The 26,041-nt window shown below is 35.0% G+C and overlaps 1 protein-coding gene across 3 annotated transcripts in view; it reads right to left on the bottom strand.

The window, feature by feature from the left end:
* SNCA (synuclein alpha) overlaps positions 1-26,041 on the bottom strand; it is a 125,687-nt gene that overhangs the window by 44,821 nt on the left and 54,825 nt on the right. For 2 of the 3 annotated variants that reach the window (XM_057728208.1, XM_057728209.1), the window contains exon 5: positions 1,851-1,855. The exons of the other annotated variant lie outside the window; for it this stretch is intronic. In XM_057728208.1, the coding sequence (XP_057584191.1) occupies positions 1,851-1,855 (5 nt within the window). The remainder of the gene's footprint in view (positions 1-1,850; positions 1,856-26,041) is intronic. 3 annotated transcript variants of the gene reach the window in all.

The raw sequence follows: 26,041 nt of genomic DNA on the forward strand, positions 1-26,041 counted from the left end.
TAAAAAATTACCTATCTTGAAAATAAAAATGCACAAATATACAAATGCAAGAGAAATTGGAAGATTTAAAATGCTTTTTTAAATAGAATTATCATAAAATTTAAATAGAAAATAAGTCAGCATATATTTGTTAATATTATATACTATTTTCATTTCATCAGTTCTACTAAGGCAAATACATGATTTTTTTGTATACAAAAATAAAAACCCTACACAAAGTATACTCTATACAACCACAAGGAAACATTTTTTATGATTATTAGCATGGGGAAAGTGTGAACAGTTAGATACTTTTCATAATTTAAAATTATTAAACATATTTAATAGAAAGGAAATCTTATTTTACCAATAACTTGATATCTTAAATACATATGTGACCTCAAAACACACAATGTTAATTTGTCCTGAAAATAATAGCTCTAAAAGAATTTAAGCTTAAATATTCTCCTAAATGCTTTGTGAGACTTAAACTATAATCCCTCAGAACTCCCGGCAAAAGGGAATAGAAAGAAGCAAAGATGTTTATGTAGCTCAGGGGAAGTTGAAAGATGGCCTGTGTCATCTATTCCTTACATTTTTAAAGAGTAAATGATAGATATTTTTCTAGAAAGCCTGCAAAATTGCTAAAATTAAATGTTTGGACCTAAATGTGGAATACAGAATTAGCTATCCTATTTTTAATTTAGTATTTTCAAAAGCAAATTAAAAGCAACTATATATATTTTTAAAGTACTCGACTGTAAAATGAATATTATAGGAAACCTAGATTTATAAGAATAATATATTTAAAAGCCCTAAAAGACATACAATATAAGTATATTTACAAATAATGATTTTGTTTTCATTTTAAGTGTAATTGCCTAAAATTTTCAATACCCTCCCCCCTTTTGACCTGTGATATCTTGACATTCAGCAGATGGGTAAGCAAAAAATTAAGTAGAATAATTGGGGAAAAAAACATTAAATAAATCAATATCTGATAACTTAATAATGGCAATGTGAGGTAAGAATTTTATGCACTATTTGGGCTTGTAAACTTCCTAATGTTCTAATAGCAAACATAATGGTTTATTCAACTAATTGTATCTATCATCCTTAGAGGCTATTAGCAATTCAAAATACTGAATTACACCTAACTAAAGAGGCCCTTTTTATAGACATTTGCTCTTATTCTAGTCATTTATTCTCAAAATATCTTTTAGGCACTAATTACAAAAGATGGCCAGAAACAGAAATTCTGTATATATAATAAAGTCAGGTAGTCATTCAATAAAATCAGGTCTAAATACCAGAAAAGACATTTATCTTGAGGCTAAGGCAATCTGGACTGGACAGATATATTTCTTGTTGGAACCATTTCTGTCTATAGTCCTTAAACACTTCATACACATTTATCCTGGGGGCTTTGTTTATTACTTCTCTTCACCCCCAATCTCTTAAGCACAGGTATACACACTTGCATAAATACCTCTACATAAAGACATTTTTGATGGAATGAGAAATTAAAATATAGACGTTTATTTCAAAGACGCTGAAATGGTTTATAAAAATTCTATGAGGAATACATGCATAATGTAATATATCAGGAAAGAGCAATGCTCTTTAAATAAAAACAGTGTGTGTGTGTTCTGAAAGGTTGGACTTCACTGTTCTGTGTTACTTTCTTAAGGTGTGCTTGAATCAAAACTGACAGGTTTGGTTTGAAATAGGCTTTAAAACAGTGCCGTTTTAATGCAATGAATTCTGACATGAAATTTGTCAGAGCTGGCCATGGTACCTGGTAGAATCAAAATGTTTATGGCAGGGAAGAAAGATCTGAAATTTAGGCATTTAGGGGGCTTCTATGCTACTCATTCTAAACAGTTGAGTTCAAAATTGCATTTGTCAATACTATTGTCAAATATTATAAAACATGAGGTAAAAAAAAGTTAGGTAATTAAAAAAGCTATGATAAAACTTATTTCAGAAAACTGCTAGGTTCCTCATATATGCATAGTTTTCAGTGTCTCTGGAACTGTAAACTCTGCCAGTGTGATGAGCAGGTAGCTGTGTGGTACCCATTACACGATCAGAAATCAGTCTTCCTTTTTACTTGAGAAGCTGGGAAGAAGAAATGTGTGTGTGTGTGTGTGTGTGTGTGTGTGTGTGTGTGTAACAGAGAGCAGGAGGAGATTAACTTGTAAGCCATTATCTGATGCAAAAACAGAGATTTACTAAGTCATCTATGAGGAGACGGTTCGATAAGAGCTGAGCATTCATATAAATCTTCAGGGACCCAGATTCTCTCAAGTGTGACAGAACACTCATCTTAACTGCAAGCACTCCTATTTTAAAAGATCACATTTGGCAAATGGCTCTGGTGTTTTGAGTTCTGCTCAGTCACAGGTTTGTTTTCAATCTGATTAACATTATCTAATGACAACGAAATGACCTTCAATTAAAACCCCTCTAAAATTTTCTCTGAGTCCCACCATGGATGTTCTTTTTTAAGAACAATCTTTAAAACATTTAAGATGATGAGAGGAGAGATATCTTGGAAGCCATAGAAAATAACCATTGTTCAATGCTGGTCTGTGCACCACTACGAATACTATATGAGAGGACAAAAATTTATCCCAGAAAAAGGATATTTATCTGCCATCAAAATCCACCTGGATTCAGTATAAATGAGCGATGCATGAAACAGACCTGTGGTTTAAAACGGTGATGCTCAAGTGTACAGTCTAAGGTTCTCACTCAATTACTTCCATTATCTAATCTGTTTGACATATAATCTATAATATAGTTGTGAAAAAAGTCCCTATTATAGGATTCTAGACATACATTACACCTTTCTCTAACTGTGCTTGTATAATCACAAACAAGCGGGCAAACTCCTCGCTGGGCTGTATCAGCATCTCTGCCTACGTGTCCACACTGATTTTGTGAATTTTGGTGTAATTTATATTGGGAATGGCTCCCCCATGTAGGGCCTTTGGAAATAAATAGTGCTGAATTAACTGAGACATTTTGCATATTCTCATGGAATAAGAAAATCTAACCAATAATCCTTCTTTTGAGGGATTCATACAGAAATGTTTATAGAAAAAAGTTACATTGTTTACTTTGGCATTCTTTTTATGAGAAGGAAAAAAAACAAAGGTTATATCCACGCAGAGGGAACAATCTAAATCACAGACACATTCATTCACATGTTTCCAGGCCTGTGACTGAACTCATTTAAAAAAATGCTTTCATTTATAATGTAGCCCCTCTCTTCTACAACAGGATATTTTTATACAGGTATACTATGATCATTTTCTTCATAGTTACACACATCTTCCATTTAATTTACCCTTTTAATCCTATTTACTTGCTGATATTTTGGTATATTTATTATCTTTAATAAAACATATAAATACAATCCACCAGCATTAGGCAGGAAATATTTAGGAAACCCCAAACTCTTTTATGCCATGAAAGATAGCGGTTTGGCAAGAACCACAAGCTTTTTGAACTTGACTTTGATCTGTGCCAGCTGCAGGTTTGGGAGAGGGCTGTCTGAAGTGAAGAGAAGGCAAATGAATGGGTCAGTTGAATGTCCAGTGGGTTATTCTTTCTTGTGGCACCTGACCTAGAATTGTTGCCTTTCCTCATAAAACCAGTGATATACAAACACCATGAACCTGGGTAGGCATAGCCATCACCATCCTAAAAGTCTAGTTGATTTGTGTTATATGGATAGAGAACTAGAAGTGTTATCTGAACAGTATGGCCACAATGGATAGAAATGAGAGTGAAAGTGGACTGGATGTGGGTATAGATATGGCTTGGACCCAAAGGACAGCTGTTAGAGGCACTCCTAAAATGGCATCTACTATTTAGGAACGGGGTCGAGAAAACCTATAATTATATACCTACTCTATCTTCACGGCACTCATTCACCAGAGAGCTCTTCCAAGAAAAAAAGAGGACAGACAGTGCATAAAAAATAAATCTCATTTCTTTCTCAACCCCAAAGTACAAAAAACGTGGCATGAGATATTTTCCAGCTAAAAAAGCAGTCATATGTTCTAGCATCCGCTTTAATGTCTCCCATATCCATTTTCTGCCACAATAAAGGAATGAAGCCATTTGTATTTTATGCACATTTGTTACATATTATTCTTTGTTTTTCATTTAGATAAATAGGCCTTTATACCCTAGGTACTATAGGAAATCCCAAAGCTCAGATAATTGCTAATGAGAATGAAAGGAATTAACCATTATGAAAACTGAAGTATACAGCTACGATGCAACACTGCTTAGAGTTCATGTAACAGTGTTATCAGTGGAGCAGCTGTTCAATCAGCTTTACTGGAACTTGAGTTTCATATCCTAAATCTGAAATGTCTCTTTTTAACAAAGATGGTAACTTTATGCCTTGCAAAACAAAAAAACAAAGTCCTCAAACATTTTTTGAAATGAATTAATCCCTTGTCTTTTCTCACACCTTTTCTCTTCATCTTCTTAGGATCTTTGATAATATTTCAAGGATAAGCTTATGTAACAGTGTAAACTCTAGGCTAAGTACAATGCCTTATAGATTGCAAGCACTCAAATATTTGTTCAATAAATGAATAAGTGAAGTTTGAATAGGAAATTTTACTGTAAACTATAAACTGAATTTAAAATGGGTTTAGAGTTTATCTCTAAATTAACTGAATTATGTAGGGTTAGCTCATTGATAAATTTTCACTACTAAATTTCACATTATTCATTAAGGAAAGGTGGCATTGGAGAGTTACAGAGTTGATGGATGGATTATCTATAGATCCTAATATACCCAGAGGACATGAGTTTTCCTAACACGTAATTTTTTAAATATAAATTCCAGAACATTTAAAGCTGTAACACTTTTGATTACTCTTTTAAGAAACTTCGGATCAACATTTGCTTTCCATAAGGAAAAGCCTATTAATATGTACAACATAAAATTTATAAATCATATGAACTACTGCAATAAATCTGTAAGAGTGAAATTATGATATAAAAATCAGCAGACTCAAACAAATAAACACATCTTCCAATAAAGCTTATAGGTACCAAAGGACATTCAACTTTAAAAACCCCACCTGTGGAAAATAAAATGGAAAATGATAAAAGGACCAAAGCTGTAATTAATAATATAATTGGTGCCTAACTACAAACTAATTTATTTTAATAGCTATGCTGGAACCAGTAAGTTATCTTTTTTAACCTTAGCTAAGAACATTTATACACACCTTGCTATGCAGAGCTATCTTAAACAAGTTCATACCCTTGAAGAAAAAGGGAATGGGGAGATATGAAAGTTCTCATTTTCTAATCCCAACACATATTACTTTATTGATATTCCATTACTATATAAATTCACATAGAGCATGAATATTCATCGTAAATCAGTTTTACTGATAATCAAATTGCGCAAATCATTTTAGGGCTATGCGGTATCCAGAGATATTGTACTGTTAATTGCCATCATTAAGTAACATTTTAAATTTACGAGTCTAAAGGTACTAGCTGAAGATTTGATTGGATATTGATAAATCATGGACTTGATCTCTAAAGAGAGGGAATTCATATCTTAATAGGCTTTATCCTTACATTATCTGTCACAAATTTGGAATCCACTTCTTTTAATTTGCAATTTATATTGGAAAATTAAACTATTATTTTAATAATTAAGAGATGAGTTTGAAATTCAGTGCTCTCCACGGCTGCCTCTTATCTTTTGGGCTTCTTATAGATTCTTTTTAGGGATAAGAATTCTGTGGAAACCAAATGCTATGATTGCCCTAATTTTTAAATCCCAAATTTCTAATTTGCATTTTGGCAAAAGAGGGCAAAAACCCATGAATAATCTTTTTGATCTGTCTTTTCCTTCTCCAAGATCCTGCAAGACCTGGGGCTTCATTCTTCCTCTAATTGAAGGTTTACTCTTAACCATCATCTTTTATTCTTCCATTCTTCAATCATCCTGTAGCCAATTCTTCCCAGGGCATTCTCTAATTTCTATCTTATAGCTATACCTCTCTATCTATTAGAACATTTTAAACATGGATATAAAGTTAATAGCCTTCCCTTTATAGTAATAATCACCACTGACTTTGCAATTGTTATCTTAAACACTTATTTGGCATTTAGCAAGTGTACTATGCCAAACACTTTTATTTAAATCCTATGAAGTAAGGGTAATTTTTATCCTCATCTCACACATTAAGAAATTGAGGCACATAAAGATTAAGGCATCTCGCCCCAAATCGCATAATTGGCAAATGGTCTGACTGTAAAAATGAAGCTTTCAGCCACTGTATTATAAGACTTCCTGTGTATCACCATAAACCTTTCACTGCATGGTCTTTACATTTGGGATCTGCAGCTTCAAATTTATTCACCATGTACTCATGACACTAGGTTTTCTATGGCACTGGAAGTCAACTGCAAAAAATTAGTCTGCAGAAGAGAATAAAGTAGGCCTAGGGTCCCTGACTGTGTTAGCAAGAGGTTTGAACTTTCTTTTGCATGGGGTGGGACGTCACTGAGGGGTTCTAGGTGAGGATATACAGAATCGCACTGTGGAAAGCTCTGAGGCCACGGGAGACGTGAGGAGGCCCTGAACAACATTAACATTGATAAGCTTGGGAGGAGGAACAGGATCAGAATACACTTGGAAAGTGACATTTCTAGCCCCCTGTGATTGACTGGATGGAGGATGAGAGGGAGCTGCTGGCTGCTACATCTCAAACACTGAGGACTATCACGGCCACATTATCAGAAAAGTGGTTTGCTTCCAGCCCTGCTCTCAGTCCCACTCTCAGCCTAGACTGACCGCCGCACCCCCACTCCCAACAGTGGCTGCTTCCCCAGACAATTTCTCAAGTCCCCCAATGGATCTGGGTCATAGAAACAGGAAAGAACATGATAAAGCCTGAGGCTGCTGGGCTGTGAGTGATCAGGTAGTTGGGCTGGATGTTTGCTTATGTATTGGTGTATATCTCAGTCATTGACAGACTTGTTTCAAATAATGTTCTTTACAACAAAAATCTGGTCAAAAACAGGATTTAAATGGTTCCTTATATCTACAAGTAAAAATCCTCCTTACACCAAAGCAGTATTCAGAAAACCAGGGATGCTGACCAAATTTAGATAACTAATTATCATAGACATGCTTCTGTAACTTAAAGGAATACGTAACTTACATGTACACACACAAATACTATATAATTAAAATCATGTGACTTGCAAGACACTTGCCTAGTCGCAAAAGTAAAATAGGTGTTATAACTCTTCTACCAGTTCAGCAGAAAAGCTGATCTTAAAATGCATTTTTCTTAGCTCTACTTATGAAATCCTGTGACAAAGCCATGCTTCATACCAGACAGATTAGCCCAGGTTAGAAGGAGTCCAGAGTCACATAAGTTAATGCTCAACTAGCTCAAGAAAGTATCAAGAGATCAGGTAAGAAGCAAAATGAACTAACTCAGCATGTAAAACAATACATTAATATGAAGAAAAAAAAAGTCAGGTACATAAGTTTGTTAGTCTATGTGCACATACAGAAAAATTTCTGGAATGGTACCTCCAAAGCTTATAGTAGTAGTTTTAATAGAATAAAATATGTATTTGAATGAAAATATAGTTTGTGTTAAAAAAATGGTTTACTGCATATGTTTATGGTTTGGGGAGTTGGGGGAGCAGAAGACAATATAAGAAAAGGCAGATCAAGCCAGGGACAAGCATAGAGACCAGCACAGCGTAGGTGCTTTGTGAATAGCTTGGGAATGAAAGTCAGGGTAGCAGCAATTAGGGCTTTTAGGCAAGTGACAGACAAGTTGACTTGGCAAGATGCTACATCTAAGTAGTGGCTTTGACTCAGGTGCTGACTTTGAATATGTCCAGGAAGTGCAGGCCTATATAATAAAAACCTACTATACACAGAATTCCCTGGACTTAATATCTCTATAAGTTATAAAAATTTAGACTGCTTAGAGGGGAAATTTGCTTTCACTTAGCTAGACACCAGGGCTGGATCAGATGACCCTCACAGCTGGGGCTGGAGGGTGTCTACATGTTTCAAGAAACTCTTTGTAGCCAAATAAAGACTCTACCTCTTCTGCATCAGTGCTTCTTTATCTCAAGATGGAGGCAAGAAGCCTGAACCCAGGGGTCTAAACACTCAGATATGCTCTCTCACTTGAAGCTGGAGGGAAACTGTCTTGTCCTAAAAACAACTACCAAGACTCCAGAAAAGCTTTCTTGAACAGACTGGTAATTTTTCCATTTCTGTCACTTAGGAGGATTTTAGGGACATACCTCTGATAATTCCACTCTCCAGAGAGGTGATAAAAATCCAATATTCACTGAGTGCTCACTACCTGCCAGGCACTTTTCTAAACACTTTACACATTATAGCTTGTTTATTTGGAGCATTCCTATTGTCCTTTACTTGGGAGATTTGGGAGAGAAGCACAGTGACTTGCCCAAGATGGCAGAGTTGGTAAATGGAAAAGCAGAACTCTGACATCAGTAATGCAACCCAGAGACCACTGTCTTAACACATTTACTATATGCCTTCTAAGAAATCAGGGCAAATTAAAAGTACACCATGTCCTATTAATTTGAAATAGGTAGAAAAAATCTCAGAAAAAAAATCTGATATTCAACAGAAATATTAAAGCATAGTTTATTTAAACAAAATGGTCCTTTTATGAACTTTGCATGAAAAACTTTGTGTGCTTTGGTTATTGCTTTTCCTAATCTGTGACTGAGTGGCCTTTGTTCACTGAAATACTTCACATGCTTTGTCACTCTGTTGTAGGTGTGTTTATCTCTATTTAGACACCAAGGGCCTATAGCTATCTGCAAATTGTTTCATTTTGTTGTTGCTGTTGTCGCATTTCACCAGTGTGAAAAAACAGAAAATAGGTGTATATGTAACTACGCCCTTCCATATCTATAAATAAGACCTTGTTACATAATACGCAGAGATGAAACAATGCCATACTGGTTAATCTATATACTAAGATAAAACCACCATTTGAAAATAAAGCTTAGTAAGTAGATACATTGGATAACATTAAGTTTTTGACTTGCCTTTTAATGTTTGGATTGCAAATAAATTTGGGAGCTAATGTAGGAAGTACAATGGTTAAAAGCATGAGCTCTGAGCTAGACATGTTTGTGAATTCTAAATACTAGGTCTTTGATCAAAGGCAAGTTATTTGTAACTTCTCAAAATGCCTACATCCTAGGTTATTGTGAAGATTAAATGGAATAATACATGTAAAGGACATAATCCAGTGCCTGGTACATATTAAATCCTCAGTCTGTCAGCGATAATAATGATTTGCTACCAAGTCATAGTAAACACAGTAGCTTAAAATATTGTTTTCCTTTGGTTCAATGACCAACAATTGTCCATATATATATATATTTTGGTTTCTAATATTAGGCTACATTTTCTACATTACTGTACATACTCCCCTCTCTGTCCATCTCCTCAAATTCTTACAATAATATTGTTAAATCCATAGTACATGTTATTATTAGGTGTCAGATTCAAAAACATAGAATTAGTGTTATGCTGTATGTTTGGTTCAATGGCAGAAATCTAAGGCTGGTTAACCAAGAAGTAAAGAGAGATTCTTGGTGGTTCTGAAGATTTACTCTTCAAAGCTGCTATATATTTTGTTACATCACCCCCAACAAAGCTAATTCTGTTCCTTGTACATATTCTTATTCAACTCTTCAGCAAACATCTGCCTCATTACCAGCATAGCGCAAAGTGTTGGAGATACAGGGAAGAGTAAGATGTTATCTCTGACCTTCAGGATCCTGAAGTCTAGTAGAGGTAACGTACACAGGAAGACAGTCTTACAACATAGCTGTTGGCTGTAGCAATAGGTGGGGATCCAAGGAACGAAATTATTTGGAGAAGTGAGGGATTTTCTTGAGGAATTCTCGCTACGTGTTTAAGTATAATTTAAGTGCCAAGCCACTGGCAGATAAATTTATGATTTTGGGAGTCATGTGATCTCCTTGGTCTTAAAAGATATTGACGGTCTTTCTCACTCAAATATGGTGACATTGTTAATCCTTACATGAAAGGGATACTGCTCCCAATCACAAATTCCCTGCCTCCTAGAAACTCTCTGAGCCTCAGGGGAGTGTGTGAAGGGAAGGATCTGCTGATCTAAGAAGATCTCCAGTGTCAGAGGAGCAGATAGGTGAGCATAGACCAAGAGGCACAATCTTTACCTGGATACCAGTTGCCCATGTGGGTAAGAGTCTTGACATTTGAAGTGGTCATGGAACTAAATTTCTTGCTGGATATTCCTCCCACAAAATGTGAGGAACAGAAAAATGAGTGAAGAGCTATGTTTGAAAGTGATGAGAATTTATTGTAATTCATTTAATTCTTTGCAGATAAGTTCTTTTAAGTTATCATTGCTTCTGTATTAATTATCTTTAGGTTTATATGCTTATAATTGATTAAGCAAGAGCAGATTTGAAAATACAGAACCAAAGAAGTTGTTTTAATTTCAGAAGTAAATTCTTCTTCCCCGTGAACTGGCATTCTGTTTCTATTTCATCTTAGGCTGAAATTGCATTTTTGTCATTTGATTTCACATCCATTTTAATGTTTGCTGAAAGATTTAAACAAAAATATTGGGTAGTAAAATTGAGAAAGAAATAAACAAATAGCTGGCTACAAAAATGACCTTATAAGTCTCTCAGTCTATTGAAAATATACCAGATATTTACATGGAGAAGCAACTGCTTTATAAAGTTATCTAAATTTAGAATAAAAATGTATAGCTATAAATTGGTAAAAAAGGTTTAGATATGTGTAACCCTTTTCTTGTTCTATATATATATTATATAATACACATATTAGATAATACATATTATGTATATATTATATGGTTCTCTATCTTCAAATCTGCTCTTGCTTAATCAATTGTAAACATCTTGAATCTATGCTCAGAGGCCTAGAAACTTATCTTCAAGATTCACGATTCACGTTTATCTGGGTGGAGTTACAGAGTTGCCTTGGTAACAGCTACTTTCATCAAACTGAGAGTTAATCATGGAAAATTTTAAAAATGCAGATGCCAAAGTAGGGCAGTGTAGGGAAAGAATGTTTTAAGGTACTTTTTTCCTATATTTATTTTACATTATGAAATTTGTTATTACTTTTAGAAATTTTGGAATGTTTAAAATATATACATAAAGTCCTTATTATTGAAGTAATCACCTTAAAATTATGAAATGTAAAAACAAAAACAAAAAAACACATAACAGAATGGTGTATGACCAAAAAGGCAAAGGACCCTTATTGTGAAAAGCAAGAGGGGTCACGTACAATCGTGCTATTGCTTCTTGCTTCCTATTACTGGTGAATAGAACTCTATAGCCAGAACCAGAACCATTCTGGCATTTGGTCTAGAATCATTTTGAAGGGTAAGCCTGGAGCTGCGATACTAAGCATAGACAATTTGGCATTTGGCTCCAAAAATCTGCTCAGAGTTTATTTCTTCCCTCAGTAACAGGCCCTCAGCCAAATAATTTTTAACCAAATCTCAGAGCCCAATTTTGCTTCAACTACTGAGATTATATTTCAAGTCACTGTCAAGATACAGGAGAAAATGAAATATCAATACCAACACTTGTGAGATCCCAAGACTAAATCCAAACAATTCCTGTTTCTGCATTAAAAAATAAAAAGATATTGAGGGAAGAAAGTGTGATATTGATCCACTTAATTAGTTTCCTCCACCTTAATGTCCAAGCAGGTAAGTTTTTTGGTTTCTTTGTTTTTTAAATCTAGACTTGGTAGAAGACAAGCATAGAAATTTTAAACAAAGTATTCAACTTCTAATATAGTGAATCACTTAAATCTAAATCTTAGACTTTCCTTAGACTGAGTCTTCAATTTATTTTTTACAAAAAGTAAAATTTGAATTTTATTTCTAAAAGGCGCAGAAGTGAGTAAAAACACTTTGTCTCTTTCATACTTTTAATACTGATATTCAATTCTTTTGACACTATGTAAAAATTCTGTTTTTTCTTTCCAAATGATAGTAGAATGAAGCATTTTCCTTTAATTGATTAAATTTAGAGTTACAAAGTATCTTCCACTTCCTGGTGTAACTGTGTAGCTGAATTTAAGCTTTTCTTCCCCCTCTAAATATGAAACTTGTACCACATCTTCGCTATGTCTTAAATTAGAAGTCAAGATCTAGTACCAACTTTAGTTTAATCTCTCCTAAAATTTTAAATATAATAAATATGGTTTGATGTTCCAAATGTCATGTTTGCTGGCCTATAACAGTTGTATTGACTTTTCATTGAACAAAATACATATCTCCCTTAAAATTTTTTGTTTTTATAATCATATCTCATAACCCACTTCTGAATCCATGAACATGTGTATAGGTAGATAACACAAAGATCCACTAGAAAGACTTTCTGTGTGCTATGCTCTTTCCATTTCTTTTTCAATAGCATTAACTTACATTTTAAATTATTATAATTCATCCTATTTTTCACAATTCATCAAATAGTACTTTATGAAATGAAAAAGGATCTTCACATAGTTCAAAGAACTACATTTAAAAAGTAACAATGAATTTTAAATTCCCATTTTGGCAACAAAACTCTTTTCTAAATTCTCTCAGTATTATGCCTGCTTAATTTTCCTTTATGATTTTTAGTTAATTACATAGTTTCTTATTGTTGCTGTGACAAAATACCAAAAACATAGTGGCTAAAACAATAGAAACGTATATCTTACAGTTCTGCAGATCAGAAGTCTGAAATGGGTCTCACTGGGTTAATATGAAGGTGTCTGCAGGGCTGCACTTTGTAGACATTCTAGAGTAGAAACCATTTCCTGGGTGTTCCAGCTTCCTGAGTCTACCCACATTCCTTGGCATATGCCTTTTTTATGGCATGGCTTTTCTTGGAAAGCCAGCAATGGCTGTTCGAGTCTTTCTCAAGCGCCATCACTCTAACACTGACCCTTCAGCATCCCTCTCTCATTTATAAGAATGCCTGTGATTACATTGGCCCCACCTGGACAATCCCGGTACCCTCCCCATTGCAGGATCCATTGATTAGCAAACAATTTAATCTGCAACCTTATTTCCCATTTTCATAATATAATACATTCACAGTTTCCAGGGATTAGAATGTGGACCTCTTTAAGGGTTGCGGAGGGGGAGGAGAGAGCATTAATCTGCCCACAACATTAATACATCATTCTTAAAAGAAAGACAATGTCTGTTTTATAAATAATATTTTTTCTCAGTACTGTCTTCCCTTCACTTAGGAATTCAGTTAGAAATAAGATTAATAAATATTAATTAAATAGTAAAATATACCAGTACTAGCAGTAAGACATACAAACTAATCCTAATATTTTAATAATATTAAATAATGGCACTCGTATTGCATCTGACACTAATTTACTATAGTTCTTACCTATTAGTAGATGATTTATATCTGGTTATCTTCCTTAATTTCAGGACTTTTCCACAAACATAGAAAAGAGTCTACTATGACACAAATTAAAAAGTCATCATCTCACCATTTCTCTGTATTCCTTTCTCTTCAACAGCCTCCATGATTGGAACTATTATACTATAGCAGATTTAAAAATTAGTGGGCCACCTTCTTTTGGAATTCTTTAGGCAATTCTTTCTTTCTTTATAATTAGTATAGAGTATAAATTTATGTTTTATTGTATCTTCAAGTGAGCAATATTCTACATGAAGTGGTCAGGGATTTATTTATCCCCCAAATTATAAAAGTGTTCCAAGATTTCACCAAAGACTAATCACTGGAGATAGAAATCTGCCTGTTTTTTTCCTCTCTTGCATTCTAAGACAAACACACACACCAGGTTCTGCTAATTATTATTTCTTTGGTTCCAAATCATCCCCATCCCTAAATCACCTGTGTCCACACCAATCTTCTTACTTGCCTACCAGTTCCTTGTCAAATTACCTCCTTCAATAGTACCTCCATTTATGATGCCCTGCTGTCCTGATACACAGGAACAGGTGAGATGTTGAGACAAAGGAGAGAGGGCATTTCTCTAATCTGCCTGAAGAGCAAACAACCAGCAAATTGTCCCCCATTTAAGGGAAGGTGGCTTCACCTCAATATACTTTCAAGATATTTCAAAATTGCAACATATCCTTTTCAGTTAGTTTGCTTTCACCCATTATAGAAGAGAGCAACTTTTAGACTGAGGCGATGAAAGCTGAGAAATTTTTACTGGGATGGCCTTCATGTTTAAGAGCTGACTGCTGCTTCAACTATACTTCAGCTATAACTCTTCCTCTGTATTCATTCAGGGAAGTTGGATTCTGAAACACATAAACAGCTGTGCTTCTCCTGAGCTATGACTGCATTTATAGATGGATAAATCATAGATTTTTCTCAAATTTGATGGCATTTTTTTCTTCGTGCTCTGAAGACTGCATGTTTTAAAATGTTTTTAAAAAAATTGTCAGAGAGAATTATTTGGATCAATCACTGATTTCTGATTGCAGAAAAGTAAATAGTAAAGCACATAATAGTAGCACTAATATGAAAGAGAAACATTTTCCAACTAGCAACATATGAGTCTAGATATAGAGATCATGGACGTAAGTCACAAAGCAAACTGCCAGCAAAGAACTCAACCAGGTCTCCCCTGCCCAAAGAAATCTGCTTAATGCTTTTTAAAAATGTTTATTCCTAGCATTTACACTTGTTCACACACTTCCAAATATATAAAAGTTTATTTGTTTCATCTGAGAGACAAGTAGGAGGGATGCCCACAATTTTTTGATATAAGTATTTAAAAAGTTCATCCACACTCGGAGGGGTTGAGTTAAAAAAAAGAAACAAACAATACACAGCTTTTTTTCCCCCCTCCTTTGATATCAAATCTGTTAAGTCCTCTTGATTATACATCATAAGCATTATGCATTGGTTTAAGATGACATTTTTCTCATACCTGCATCATTATTCATCAAAATGGTCTTCCTGACTTCAGTTTTGCTGCCCTCAAGTCAGACCTCAATATTGGTGAGAAGGCACCATTCTAAAACACAAATCTTAAGATTTCTCAGGAGCTTCTCATCCCTGTGGAATAAGGTTAACTCTCTCCAGCAGATCTAGCCCCTCTCCCCCCCAGCTTTCTTATCTCAACTCCTGCCTCTCTTCGGCAGGCCTCCCCTTTTTAACTGACTCAGAGTCAGTAAAGGCGCAACACATCTTGCCTTTTCCTGAATTTCATTTGTGCTCTTCAGCGCCCATGCTTTGGCACATGTTAATTCATTGGTACAGCATGCCTTCACTAATTTGTATACAAGGGGAACCATGGTTCAGAACAAAAGGAACATCAAGTACCACTTCTCACAGTCCCTTACCAATTCCTCTGATGTCAGCCCGTGCTGGATGCACAATTGCTTCTGGGCTTTGATTCCGTTTGTGCCAGCACCTTGCCTTAAGTATGCTGTGCCTTCTTGCTTTCTGCCTAGGGGTTTCTCCAGTGCCAAGGATAAGATGGGACCCCTTCTGAATTGCAGGGTTAATATCCTAGTGGCAGCTCTCAAACAATGGGACACAGGAGCTGATGGATAAATGTTTCTTCCTCCTGTCCTTTAGGCAGATAATTCAGGGAAGCTGCCTACGTGGTTCTTGAGAGGTTGCAGAGACTTAAAGGCCCCATTGCATTCAACAGCACACCTTTACGTTGGCTTTTTCTCCTTACCTGCCACACTCTTTCCTGTTCCTTGGGATTACCACCCAAATCAACTACCTGCATTCTCCATCGTATATCAGACTCTGCTTCAGAAGAATCTGACAAAGCTAAGAGAAGGCCCAGAGCACAACCTGCTTCTGTGCTCCCAGATCCCTGAACCTACTTCTATTACAGAACTTATCATAGAAATTTCTTTAAATGTGAGGTTTCTTTTATTTATCTTTGAAACTCTAGTGTTAATACAGTCCCTAACAAACTACAGATGTTCAGTAAATGACGATTAAATAAATGAACTAATAATTCTCATTTATGGACTTTTTGTTAAAATGCAAACTTTAGGAAACAGACCTGTAAGATACACCTGTAAGTGTTATAGCACCTACTACTGAGTGACAGCTCAAAAATTTTTGTGGAATGAAAGAAAATGAAGGAAGCTGACTCACTGAAAGAAGAGACATGGCCAAAGTCTGGAAAAAAATATATATTGCCCCAATATAATTTCTGATAAGTTGTGAGAGAGAAAGAAAAACAAGACAGGTACCTTTTTTCAACCTTCACATCTAGAGATATTAACCTGGGGCGGGGGGAGAAGTGTGGTCTGAAGGAAAAAGAGACTCAAGCAAGTGTGTCTTTCATCTCTTTGAGTCAGACTTGCTGCAAAGACAGCCCTGCCTGGACAAATTACTAGCACTCTGACCATTTACATTTTTATTCTTCAAGACCCATAGCTATAAATACCTAGTGCTTCCCAAGTTTTCTTCTTTGTCTTTTAAAGTTTCAGGAACACATCACAGGAGAGCATGGACACTGATGATTTGCTGGACCATGCATAGTTCTGTGTCCCTTTGACCCTCTGATTGCAACAGCCAGAGTGAATTGTTACTCGTGGCCTCCCTATACAATATTCACTAATCCACCAGTGAAAAGTTATGATATTTGTAATAATCAACCCAGAGTCTTCTGACCATTCCTTTATCAGCATTCTGAAGGTTTGAAAATGAATTCTATATTTGTGTGATTCCACATAAAATACAATAAAAGTTTTTACTTGAAGGTAAAATTCATGCATATTTTTACAACTATATTAGCAGCAGCCTTAAACTAATATTGTTTATTCCGATGTAAATGTACAGATTCCAGTACGGTGGTTAGAGTGCACAGAAGTATGCATTATCAAGCTTTGGAGAAAAGATCACTAGTAGTGGTATAAAAATATGAAAGCATCATTATAAACACGTAGAAGAGGAAGTTGAAGTATTTTTATAATGATATCACATTTCAAATGACTTGAAATATTTTATATAATAAATATTTCAAAATAATTTTATTAGTTAATTCCAAAAATATTTATTATAATGTTTCTATTTTTTATGGAAAGAATAATTTTAAATTTTTCAGGTTAGAGGAACAATTTATTTACTTGAAGTATTTATGAAGATAAATGGTTATGGTAAAAATTTATTAAAACATAAGGTAAAAGTTCTACCTATATTTAGACACATGGCTAGAGAAAAAAGTCAATAAACCTTTCATCTAGAGTTCTGGCGGTAAGTAGAATTCACCTGTTTTGCTGGCCTAGGATTGCAATGGAGTTTAGAGGCAATGGAACTGGATGGACTCCTTTGTCAAATCAGGTATATGAAAAAGATTGTGAAGATTTATATTTTTTATAGTCCTTGGCTAAAATAAGTTGCAAGCATCTTACTTCATCCAAAATCAAGCAGTAGCCCCAATTAGCTCAAATACTCAAATTTTCATTTACTCCTTAGAAACAGTTCCACACTTAGTCATTCTTCACACCTCTCGTTCTCTCTCTCTCTCACCCTTCTCACACCCGAATTGTTAACTTTTTTCTCTATTCTCACATTTGCAAGCTGGTTCAGACCTTCGGTGATCTCTCACCTATACTTGTGCTTACATTTCTTAATTGGAATTCCTATCCCTAATCTTTTATTTCCATATGTGTCACCAGAGCTCTCCTTCTAAAATCAAATGTGATTTCACCACAGCTCTGTTGAAAAATGGTAAATGTGTCCACATTGCTACTGGCTAGAGTTCAAATTCACATCACACAAAGAGTCACTCACATGGCCCAATGGCACTTCCCAGCTTCACCTTTAGGTAGCCCCTCTTGGGCTCTCAGCAGGGTGTTGAGGATAGAAAGTGAATGCAATGGCCATTGCTTTCAGTGAGCTCACAGTCTGACGGGGGAGATGAGCAAGCAGATCACTGTAAAACAGCCTTGGCTAGTACAGGGTGAGGAGTGTGCTCATGGGAGCAAGGAGAAGGAATATATAATAAGCGAGACTGGGAGGGGGAGAGGGTTCAGGAGGACTTCCTAGAGAAGGCAATGCCTGCGGGAATTCTTGGAGGGCAGGGAAGAGTTGGTAAGAGAAGGGAAAGAAGGCGAAGGAGAGCAGCACAATAGCACCAAGTGAGGAAAAGCCTGCTTAGATGCAGTTTGGTGCTGCTGATGTCCAATAACCCTTCTGTGAAGCTTTTTACAATCTTCTCATTCAGAGTTCAATTCTTGACTCTCCGTGTTCTCACGTCACTTTATGCTTACTTCCATTACTGTATCTATCACATTTATTCTAATACTTTGTCTGAGACACCATGACTCCATTTGTCTTTGTTTCTCAAACCCATCCTGTGACCCGCACAAGCATTTTGTGCATGTAGAGGTTGCATAAGGTTCTGTGGGTCTGGAAATTTAAAACCTTCTATTGTGGACTTACAGAGAAGCTGGGAGATAAAAGTCCCTGTTGTTAAGAAGCACATGTTCATAAACTATCTGTGTAAATTATGTTAAAATCTTGAAAACTATGTTTAAAAATTAGAGGCTAAAAGATTAAAATCAAAAAACATATTCCCAAGAACTTAATATTTGGGGTCCCAAACTATTGTGAGATTAGCTGTAATCAAAAACACATGACCTCTCAGCATTTCTCTGAAATTGCTATAATTCCTGGACCCACTGATTTTCCATGGGGTTTACCTACCTCTCAGTTTGCAGAACCAGCCTAGACACTGAAGCAGCTTCAAATGCCTACCTATGATTTCTATTGATATAATGGATCTCTCCCCTATTTCTCTGTCCATAATATGTCACTAACTCACTTCTCTTTGGAGTCAGACCCGGAAGACATTAGACACCAAGTCGCCTTCCCGTGAGGCTCATCATGGAAGTGCCTGGGAACTGATCACTGGGCATCTTACCTTTTCATCGAAGTCCCCCATAATATTTATCTGTTTACAAGCGAATGTTAGCCACCTGGTTAACAGAATCATCTCCTTGCCATCTGTGTCCCACAACACACATAAAAACTTCTTCATGGCATACAACATCCTATCCTGAGAAGGTATTTTTTAACCCTACATTCCCCCACACAACATGCCTCAATTAGTACACCTAGGATCCTGCCTTGAATTCTGCTTCTCAATGTCAAGTACCTATACTTGCATATTAGGTTGGTTCCATGCCATGTTCCAGTGGAAACAGAAACCCACTCCTTTATGGCCATCCAGGATGTACTATTATGGCCTTCCCTCCCTGCACAAACGTCTACTGGTGTGTGTGTGTGTGTGTGTGTGTGTGTGTGTGTGTGTGTGTGTGTGGTTTTCACTGGTTTTCTGAGGAAGACCTTTCATGGATCTCATCCACGTGCTTTGCCACCTTTTGGTAAACCCTAAGTGCAGACCTCTGATGCCACTGAGTTTTCTGACCAATGCTATACATCTTCGACAATGGTACTTTTTGCTGCCTATTATGAGATATACATCCCTAGTTCAAACCTGAACACAAAGATAACAAATGTCAATGATGACAAAAATTCTAAAGAGTTTTTAGGAACCATCTTAATGTACAGAACAGTCTGTGGTCAATACCTTAAAACCAATAACAAATATTTCACGTATTATTTATAATGGAGACCTTAAGAAACACTACATCATCTTATCATTTTGTAAAAGTCCATCAATCAGTAGCATGCAAATTATTTTTCAGAAGTCTTTCTAAATCCATTTCATAAAATAGGGAAATACTTTTTTAAAATTATTAATATTATATGGACGCCAAGTGGGGAAAGTGGAGGGGTGGGGGGGGTGGTTGGGGGGGGGATGAACTGGGAGATTGGGATTGCCATATATACATTACTAATAAGAAAAAAATGTCAAGTTGTACACTTTAAATACATGCAGTTTATCATATGTCAATTATATCCCAATAAAAGTTCTTAAAAAAAACCCACATAGGATGTACAACACCAAGAGTAAACCCGAATGTAAACTATGAACTTTGGATGATGACAATGAAGTGATGAAAGTTCATTGACTGTAACAAATGTACCACTCTGGGGCAGGATGTTAACTGACGGGGAGATTAAGCATGTGTGGGACCACGTGTATATGGGAGATCTCTGTATTTTCCATTCAGTTTTGCCATGAACCTAAAACTACTCTAAAAAATAAAGTCTGCTATTTTTTAAAACGCCAATGATAAAAATAAAATGGAATAAAAAATTATTAATATTATGCATGGGCCAGTGTTAGCGAATTTTTTTTTATCTTAAAAGAAACAATCTTTTAAGTATTTGACTGCCAGTTAGAATATGTAAATAATCACTCCAAAATCTTGAGATTTCAGATGAATCTATTATGGTCTTCGAATTATCATTCCTACCTCTAACTCCTCTCTTCAAAGCATTCTGCGCATTGGCATCAGATTCATCATTTGAAAGTTTCAATTTCATCATGTTATTTCTCTCATTAAAATTTTTGAAGGCTCCGATCAAACTTCCCTATTGTATGTAGTTCCCAGGCAAAAAATCCTTTACTATAAATATTTATTCTTCTCTATAATTATTGTTTATAACTCATATAATACTTATTTATGAATGCACTGATTTAATTATTAAATAATTAAAATATTAGTCATATTAAGGGATTTTAAAAATTAATTAATTCGTTCACCTCCTCTTGTCAGTTAGACTATAAAACCTTCAGGGCAGCTGAGTAGAGGCCCAAATGATTGCTGAATTCAATTATACTTCTCTATATAGAGAGCTGCACATATAGGGACTCCCATATGCACTTACATATCATATAAAATCAGTAGCAAATCAGTTGGTTGCTTCATCTATCAATCAACTACCAACAAGTTTGTAAAAAGGCTTCTATGAATAATATCTTGTAGGAAAGCTGTAAAATGTGTTTCACTATCCTGTAAAAATACAACTGAAAATTGTGTGGTTTCCTAGTATATACGCTGTTTATAAAGTCAAAGCTTTTACTGACTCATAGCTTCGTACAAAGCATTGCTCTTTGACACAAGGCAAGAGCATCTCTAAGCCTGCGTAGTTGCATCACCACATGAACTGTGCTCACAAGACAGGTAGATCTTAGTACTATTCAACACCACTCATAGAAAAAGTAAATTATGTGTCCCAGTGAGTGCAGAATCCAGCTTACACTCAATGTTAAACAAGAGGCCTTCTTCTTATATTCTCAGTTAAATGGCTCTACAGTAATACAACTATGCAGTATTTTACCTAATGACAGTGGTACCCCACTTTCCTTCTCTTTAGGATTATATGCTGGCTTTAGACATTTTTTAAAAATCCTTCATGCTTTGTTTCTAAACAAGCACATAAAAGGAAAACATTTCCTAATATTTATTTTATGAACTTAATTCTCAAAGGAGAGAGAACCAAATACTTGGCTTTTGCTATTTTTCTTCCAGATACACATATTTTATAAACACTTAGAACACGTCAATTTAAGTAGCAAAGATGTCATTTGGTTCCTTTCTCAATCTCAGAAGGGGGTATTTCATTTGGATTCATCATTAAAAATAATAATGTGGAAGGTGTTACTTTTACAGTTTTCTTGTCTTTAAATATGGTGACATTATTTTAGTACTGTGAGAATGAGTATGATCTAGAAAAGAGAAAAATCTTTAGATTTGAGAACAGATGGTTAATAATCACAACAGCAAAGAACATAACCAAGGTTAATGAGCTACATGCTGAACTTGTTTTAATTTTTACAAGCCATTACCAACTGAAAATATCCTGATTTAGTTGGACCAACGCTTACAAGCCTTTTTAAAAAAATTTTTTAAACCTTTACAATAGTACTCTTGCCACTGGTCTCTCTGGAGCAACAGCAAGAAGCTGTGTGGCTGGTCCTTTGTGAATGCAGGTGCATCCACTTGGCCTTGGTGGTTCCTACCTGCTTGGGAGACATATGGCATCATAGTAACACCTTACATACAAATTTTTCTAGAATTATTTTATTTCTTATAATTTCAAGCCTAATTCTAATTGCCCTTGGACTAATTGCCCCATCCATCAATGGTTAAATTATTATCTGCTAACTAAAGGCTACTTTAAGGTTCCATCATATGATGTTGGAAGAATCACGTAAGACAAAACATTATGTTTATTCCAGTTATCAACAGAACGTTAAGAAAGATTTTTAAGAATGAGAATGGTAGTTACAGTTATTTGATATATTTCACCAGGGAACAGGAATGGCAAACAGGTTGGGTCTGCAATGAAATTTCAAGGTCAGACTTCTACTCTGCTATTTAATTTTTTTTTACAAAGGAGACTTGAGGAAATACGCATTTTCCCTAATCATTACACACATACTTTTGGTAGATCAGACACTCTTACTTGAGCTAGGTGATCTCACATCATTACATGTAACTATTGTTCTTATGGTCATGGGACTGGGCCACTGGCAATCAAGCCAAACAAATTCTGCTTTCATACCCAATTTTAGCATCTATAAGCATTGCTTCTGAATAGCAGAAAAGATATATTTTCTAGAGTCTACATTTAAGTATAGTTAAGGTTACACTATGAGAAAAACTTTTCATCATTTTTTGTTCACATATGGCATGAAAAGTAAGATTTAAACATTTCTTTATCTCTAGTTTCAATATCTACCTTTACCAAAAATTTTAAATATTTCTTTTGAAGAACATATTTGCATTCAATCTTAAAAGTCTAACATATAATACTGTATGTCAAAATAAAAAGTCTAACATGTAAATAGATGCTTAAGGAAACATATTCTTAACTGTGGGTTTATAAATTCTATGAAGAGAACTTTGTTTATAATGATAGGCCTTTTTCTAGGATAAATGTCTTAAGACAGCTTTTTTTCTTTTTTTTTAATATTGACTTTCTATGGGTTGGGGAGTAATAAAAATTACTTATATTATTTATAAGGCATATATTTTTCCATGTCTGTATTTGAAACACTTTAAACTATAAATTTGACATAGACACTATTATAATTTATGGTCTATGATTTTTAGTAATCTTTGGGTTATTTTTCTGAGTTACTTTTATAAGTGAAGAAACAAAGTTACCAGAAGAATAATCCATGGTAAAGAAATAACTAAACAATAAGAAACTTGAAGTACAACAAAGAGGCCAGGGTCAGGGCTAGACAAGATAGAAGGAAACATACTAAAAAAGGAAGAAAAAGAGTGTTCTATGACTTCTCCCCAGATTACTCCATAACAGAATGACAGAAACTAAATCTCAGGACAAGTCAATAGTAGTCAGTAATTATCAGCTGAAGGAATGGATGGATAGGTGGATGGATGGATTGATAGATGGGTGGATGCTTATGTCTGGTGACCCTAGGCCATCTTGCATAAGCATTCAAAACATCTTAGACAAATTCCATGTGACATGATGCCTTCACCTGTGAATAAATGGACTTAAATACAGGAATTAGGAGAACATGGGACTGCAACACTCAGATTGCTATAAGGCGAAGGAAAAAAGCTTGGAAGTTCTCATTGAAGAAAAATTATTTACACTTGATAATGTGTAAAATTTTTACTAATGAACAGATAAACCCTGCCTTAGAGAGAGACATTTATGTTGGATATTATCACTATCAATCATCCTGTGGTAAAAGGAGGGAGGATGATGATATGTTTTTTTAAGTTCTTTGTAAGATATGTTGGAAATGGGGGAAGAACAGAGGAATTGTATCTCCACTGCTTAAAAATATGGAACATCAAGGAAAGGACATCAAGAGCAGAAAGTCTTCATTACTTTCAAAACAAAGAAGCTTTAGTAATAAGACTATAGAGTTAGGGAAAGCAATACTTAGTCTAGTGCCCAAACTACTACCTTCTAGTTTTATGACCTTGGCCAAGTCAGTTGATTACTCTGGGTCTAAAAATGAATCTGAAGATGTGGGCCTGTGGTGGTCTACTCCAATTGCTAAGACTGGTGATTCCATATCCACAGTTACATCTGAAAACTTCCCTGGCATTTCTGAAGTTTCCCAAGGCTATCGGGAATTAAATGTATGTTTATAAAACATTCACAGTAGTATTTTCTAAACATAACACTACCATGTGTGTAAAGGGATGTCTTCATTAAAATTTCTCTTAAGTTGTTCCTTCCCAAAGTAGTGGAAGCTGAACAATTATTAGAAACTCATTTAGAATTGGTGATCATTCTACTTGACTATTAAATTTAAGAATGCAACAATTTTCCTTTTAAAATAACAATATATTTGGGACTTCCTAGGTGGCACAGTGGATAAGAATCCACCTGCCAATGCAGGGGATACAGGTTTGAGCCCTGCTCCAAGAAGATCCCACATGTCACGGAGCAACTAAGCCCGTGTATCACAACTATTGAGCCTACACTCTAGAGCCTGTGAGCCACAACTATTGAGCCCATGTGCCACAACTACAGAAGTCTGCATGCCTAGAGCCTGTGCTCCACAACAAAAGAAGCCACCACAGTGAGAAGCCTGCGCACCACAATGAAGAGCAGCCCCTGCTCGCAGCAACTAGAGAAAGCCCTTGTGCAGCAACGAAGACCCAACACAGCCAATAAATAAATAAATAAATAAACTTTTAAAAAAATTAAATAAGAATATATTTTATTTTAAATATCTGAAGAGCTATTTAGTCATTCTTATCTATATGCCTAAATTCACCTTAAAGTGACTCATTTTTCAAAATATGGAAAGGGGTTATTAACCAATATTTATCAAGAAATGTTTACTCTTTTAAGATAGTGTGGAAAGAGAATGTGAAAATCGAGAAACATAAAAGAGATTGATCCCACAAATCATGTAATTCAGGTTTGAAGATGGGGGGGCAAAATTTTATTATTAAAGAAACAAGCTGTTCTTTAAGAGCAAGAACACAGAATTCTCTGGTTTTCTCCTTCTAGTCCCACTATGCTTCTGGTATCATATAACTGCTGCCAATCAATTGCATCCAGAAGGTGGATAAAATGCCAAATTACACTTTTGGCAGTATTCCAGAGATTCTCAGATGGTTTTTTTCCTTTTACCGCTTTAAAACTGTATCATATGAGCTAGGTTTATTTTGTAGTGTCCAAGAAAAACAAGTCAGATTTTTCTTGAAATTGGCCCCTCCTAGAGTTAAATGTTTTTGAAGATGCTTCATATAAGTCCATTTGTTCATTTTATTATTTTTAATCTTGTTCCTAAATCTGTCCTCTAAAAAGAGCTTCAAAAATTTACCATGTTCTGACATTACTGTAGAAATATATCCAGTATATTTATTGAAAGACAGAGGTCAATATATTAAAGAAATGTCATTAATTTTAAGAAATGTTAGAGAAAAACCAGTATAACCTAAAATTGATATTACAGATCACACAGTGAAGTTGACCATTTATCAAAAATGAATGATAGTAATAAAAATATAGTGTTTTACCACTTGTAAAGTGCATAAGTGTGAACACATGTTTTCATTTGATTCTCACATCATAACCACTGTGCTAGATAGGTAATATTGTCCTCTTATAACCCATAAAACTTAAAGAGGATAAATGACACGTTATTAAGTCAGCTCTCAAATTACATATTATAATTCCTAAATTATTTCTAGAGGATCAGCTACTTCCATTGATATCAAAAGATATATTCAGTTACATGACTGTTAAATTCTGCTAATTCTTTAGTGACCTTATATGTATTTGTTCAAGAAATTACTGCAAAAGCAATAAGGTCAATACATTAAAAAATGAGAAATATCTACTAAATATAATACATATATTGTACATCAGGAGTTTTCAATATTTTTAAGCAAATATGCATCTTCGATATTTACTTCTCCAATCTTGCCTAAGAATTAGTAAAAATATAAACAAAAATTTAAATTTAAGGATGTTCATCAAAACATTATTTTAATACATAAAATTACAATTAAATTGTGGTATTTTATTCACAAGTAAATTGAGACCCACGTGAACTGATCATAAG

This window comes from Hippopotamus amphibius, chromosome 3 (assembly GCF_030028045.1).
Source record: "Hippopotamus amphibius kiboko isolate mHipAmp2 chromosome 3, mHipAmp2.hap2, whole genome shotgun sequence".
Classification (NCBI taxonomy): Eukaryota; Metazoa; Chordata; class Mammalia; order Artiodactyla; family Hippopotamidae; genus Hippopotamus; species Hippopotamus amphibius.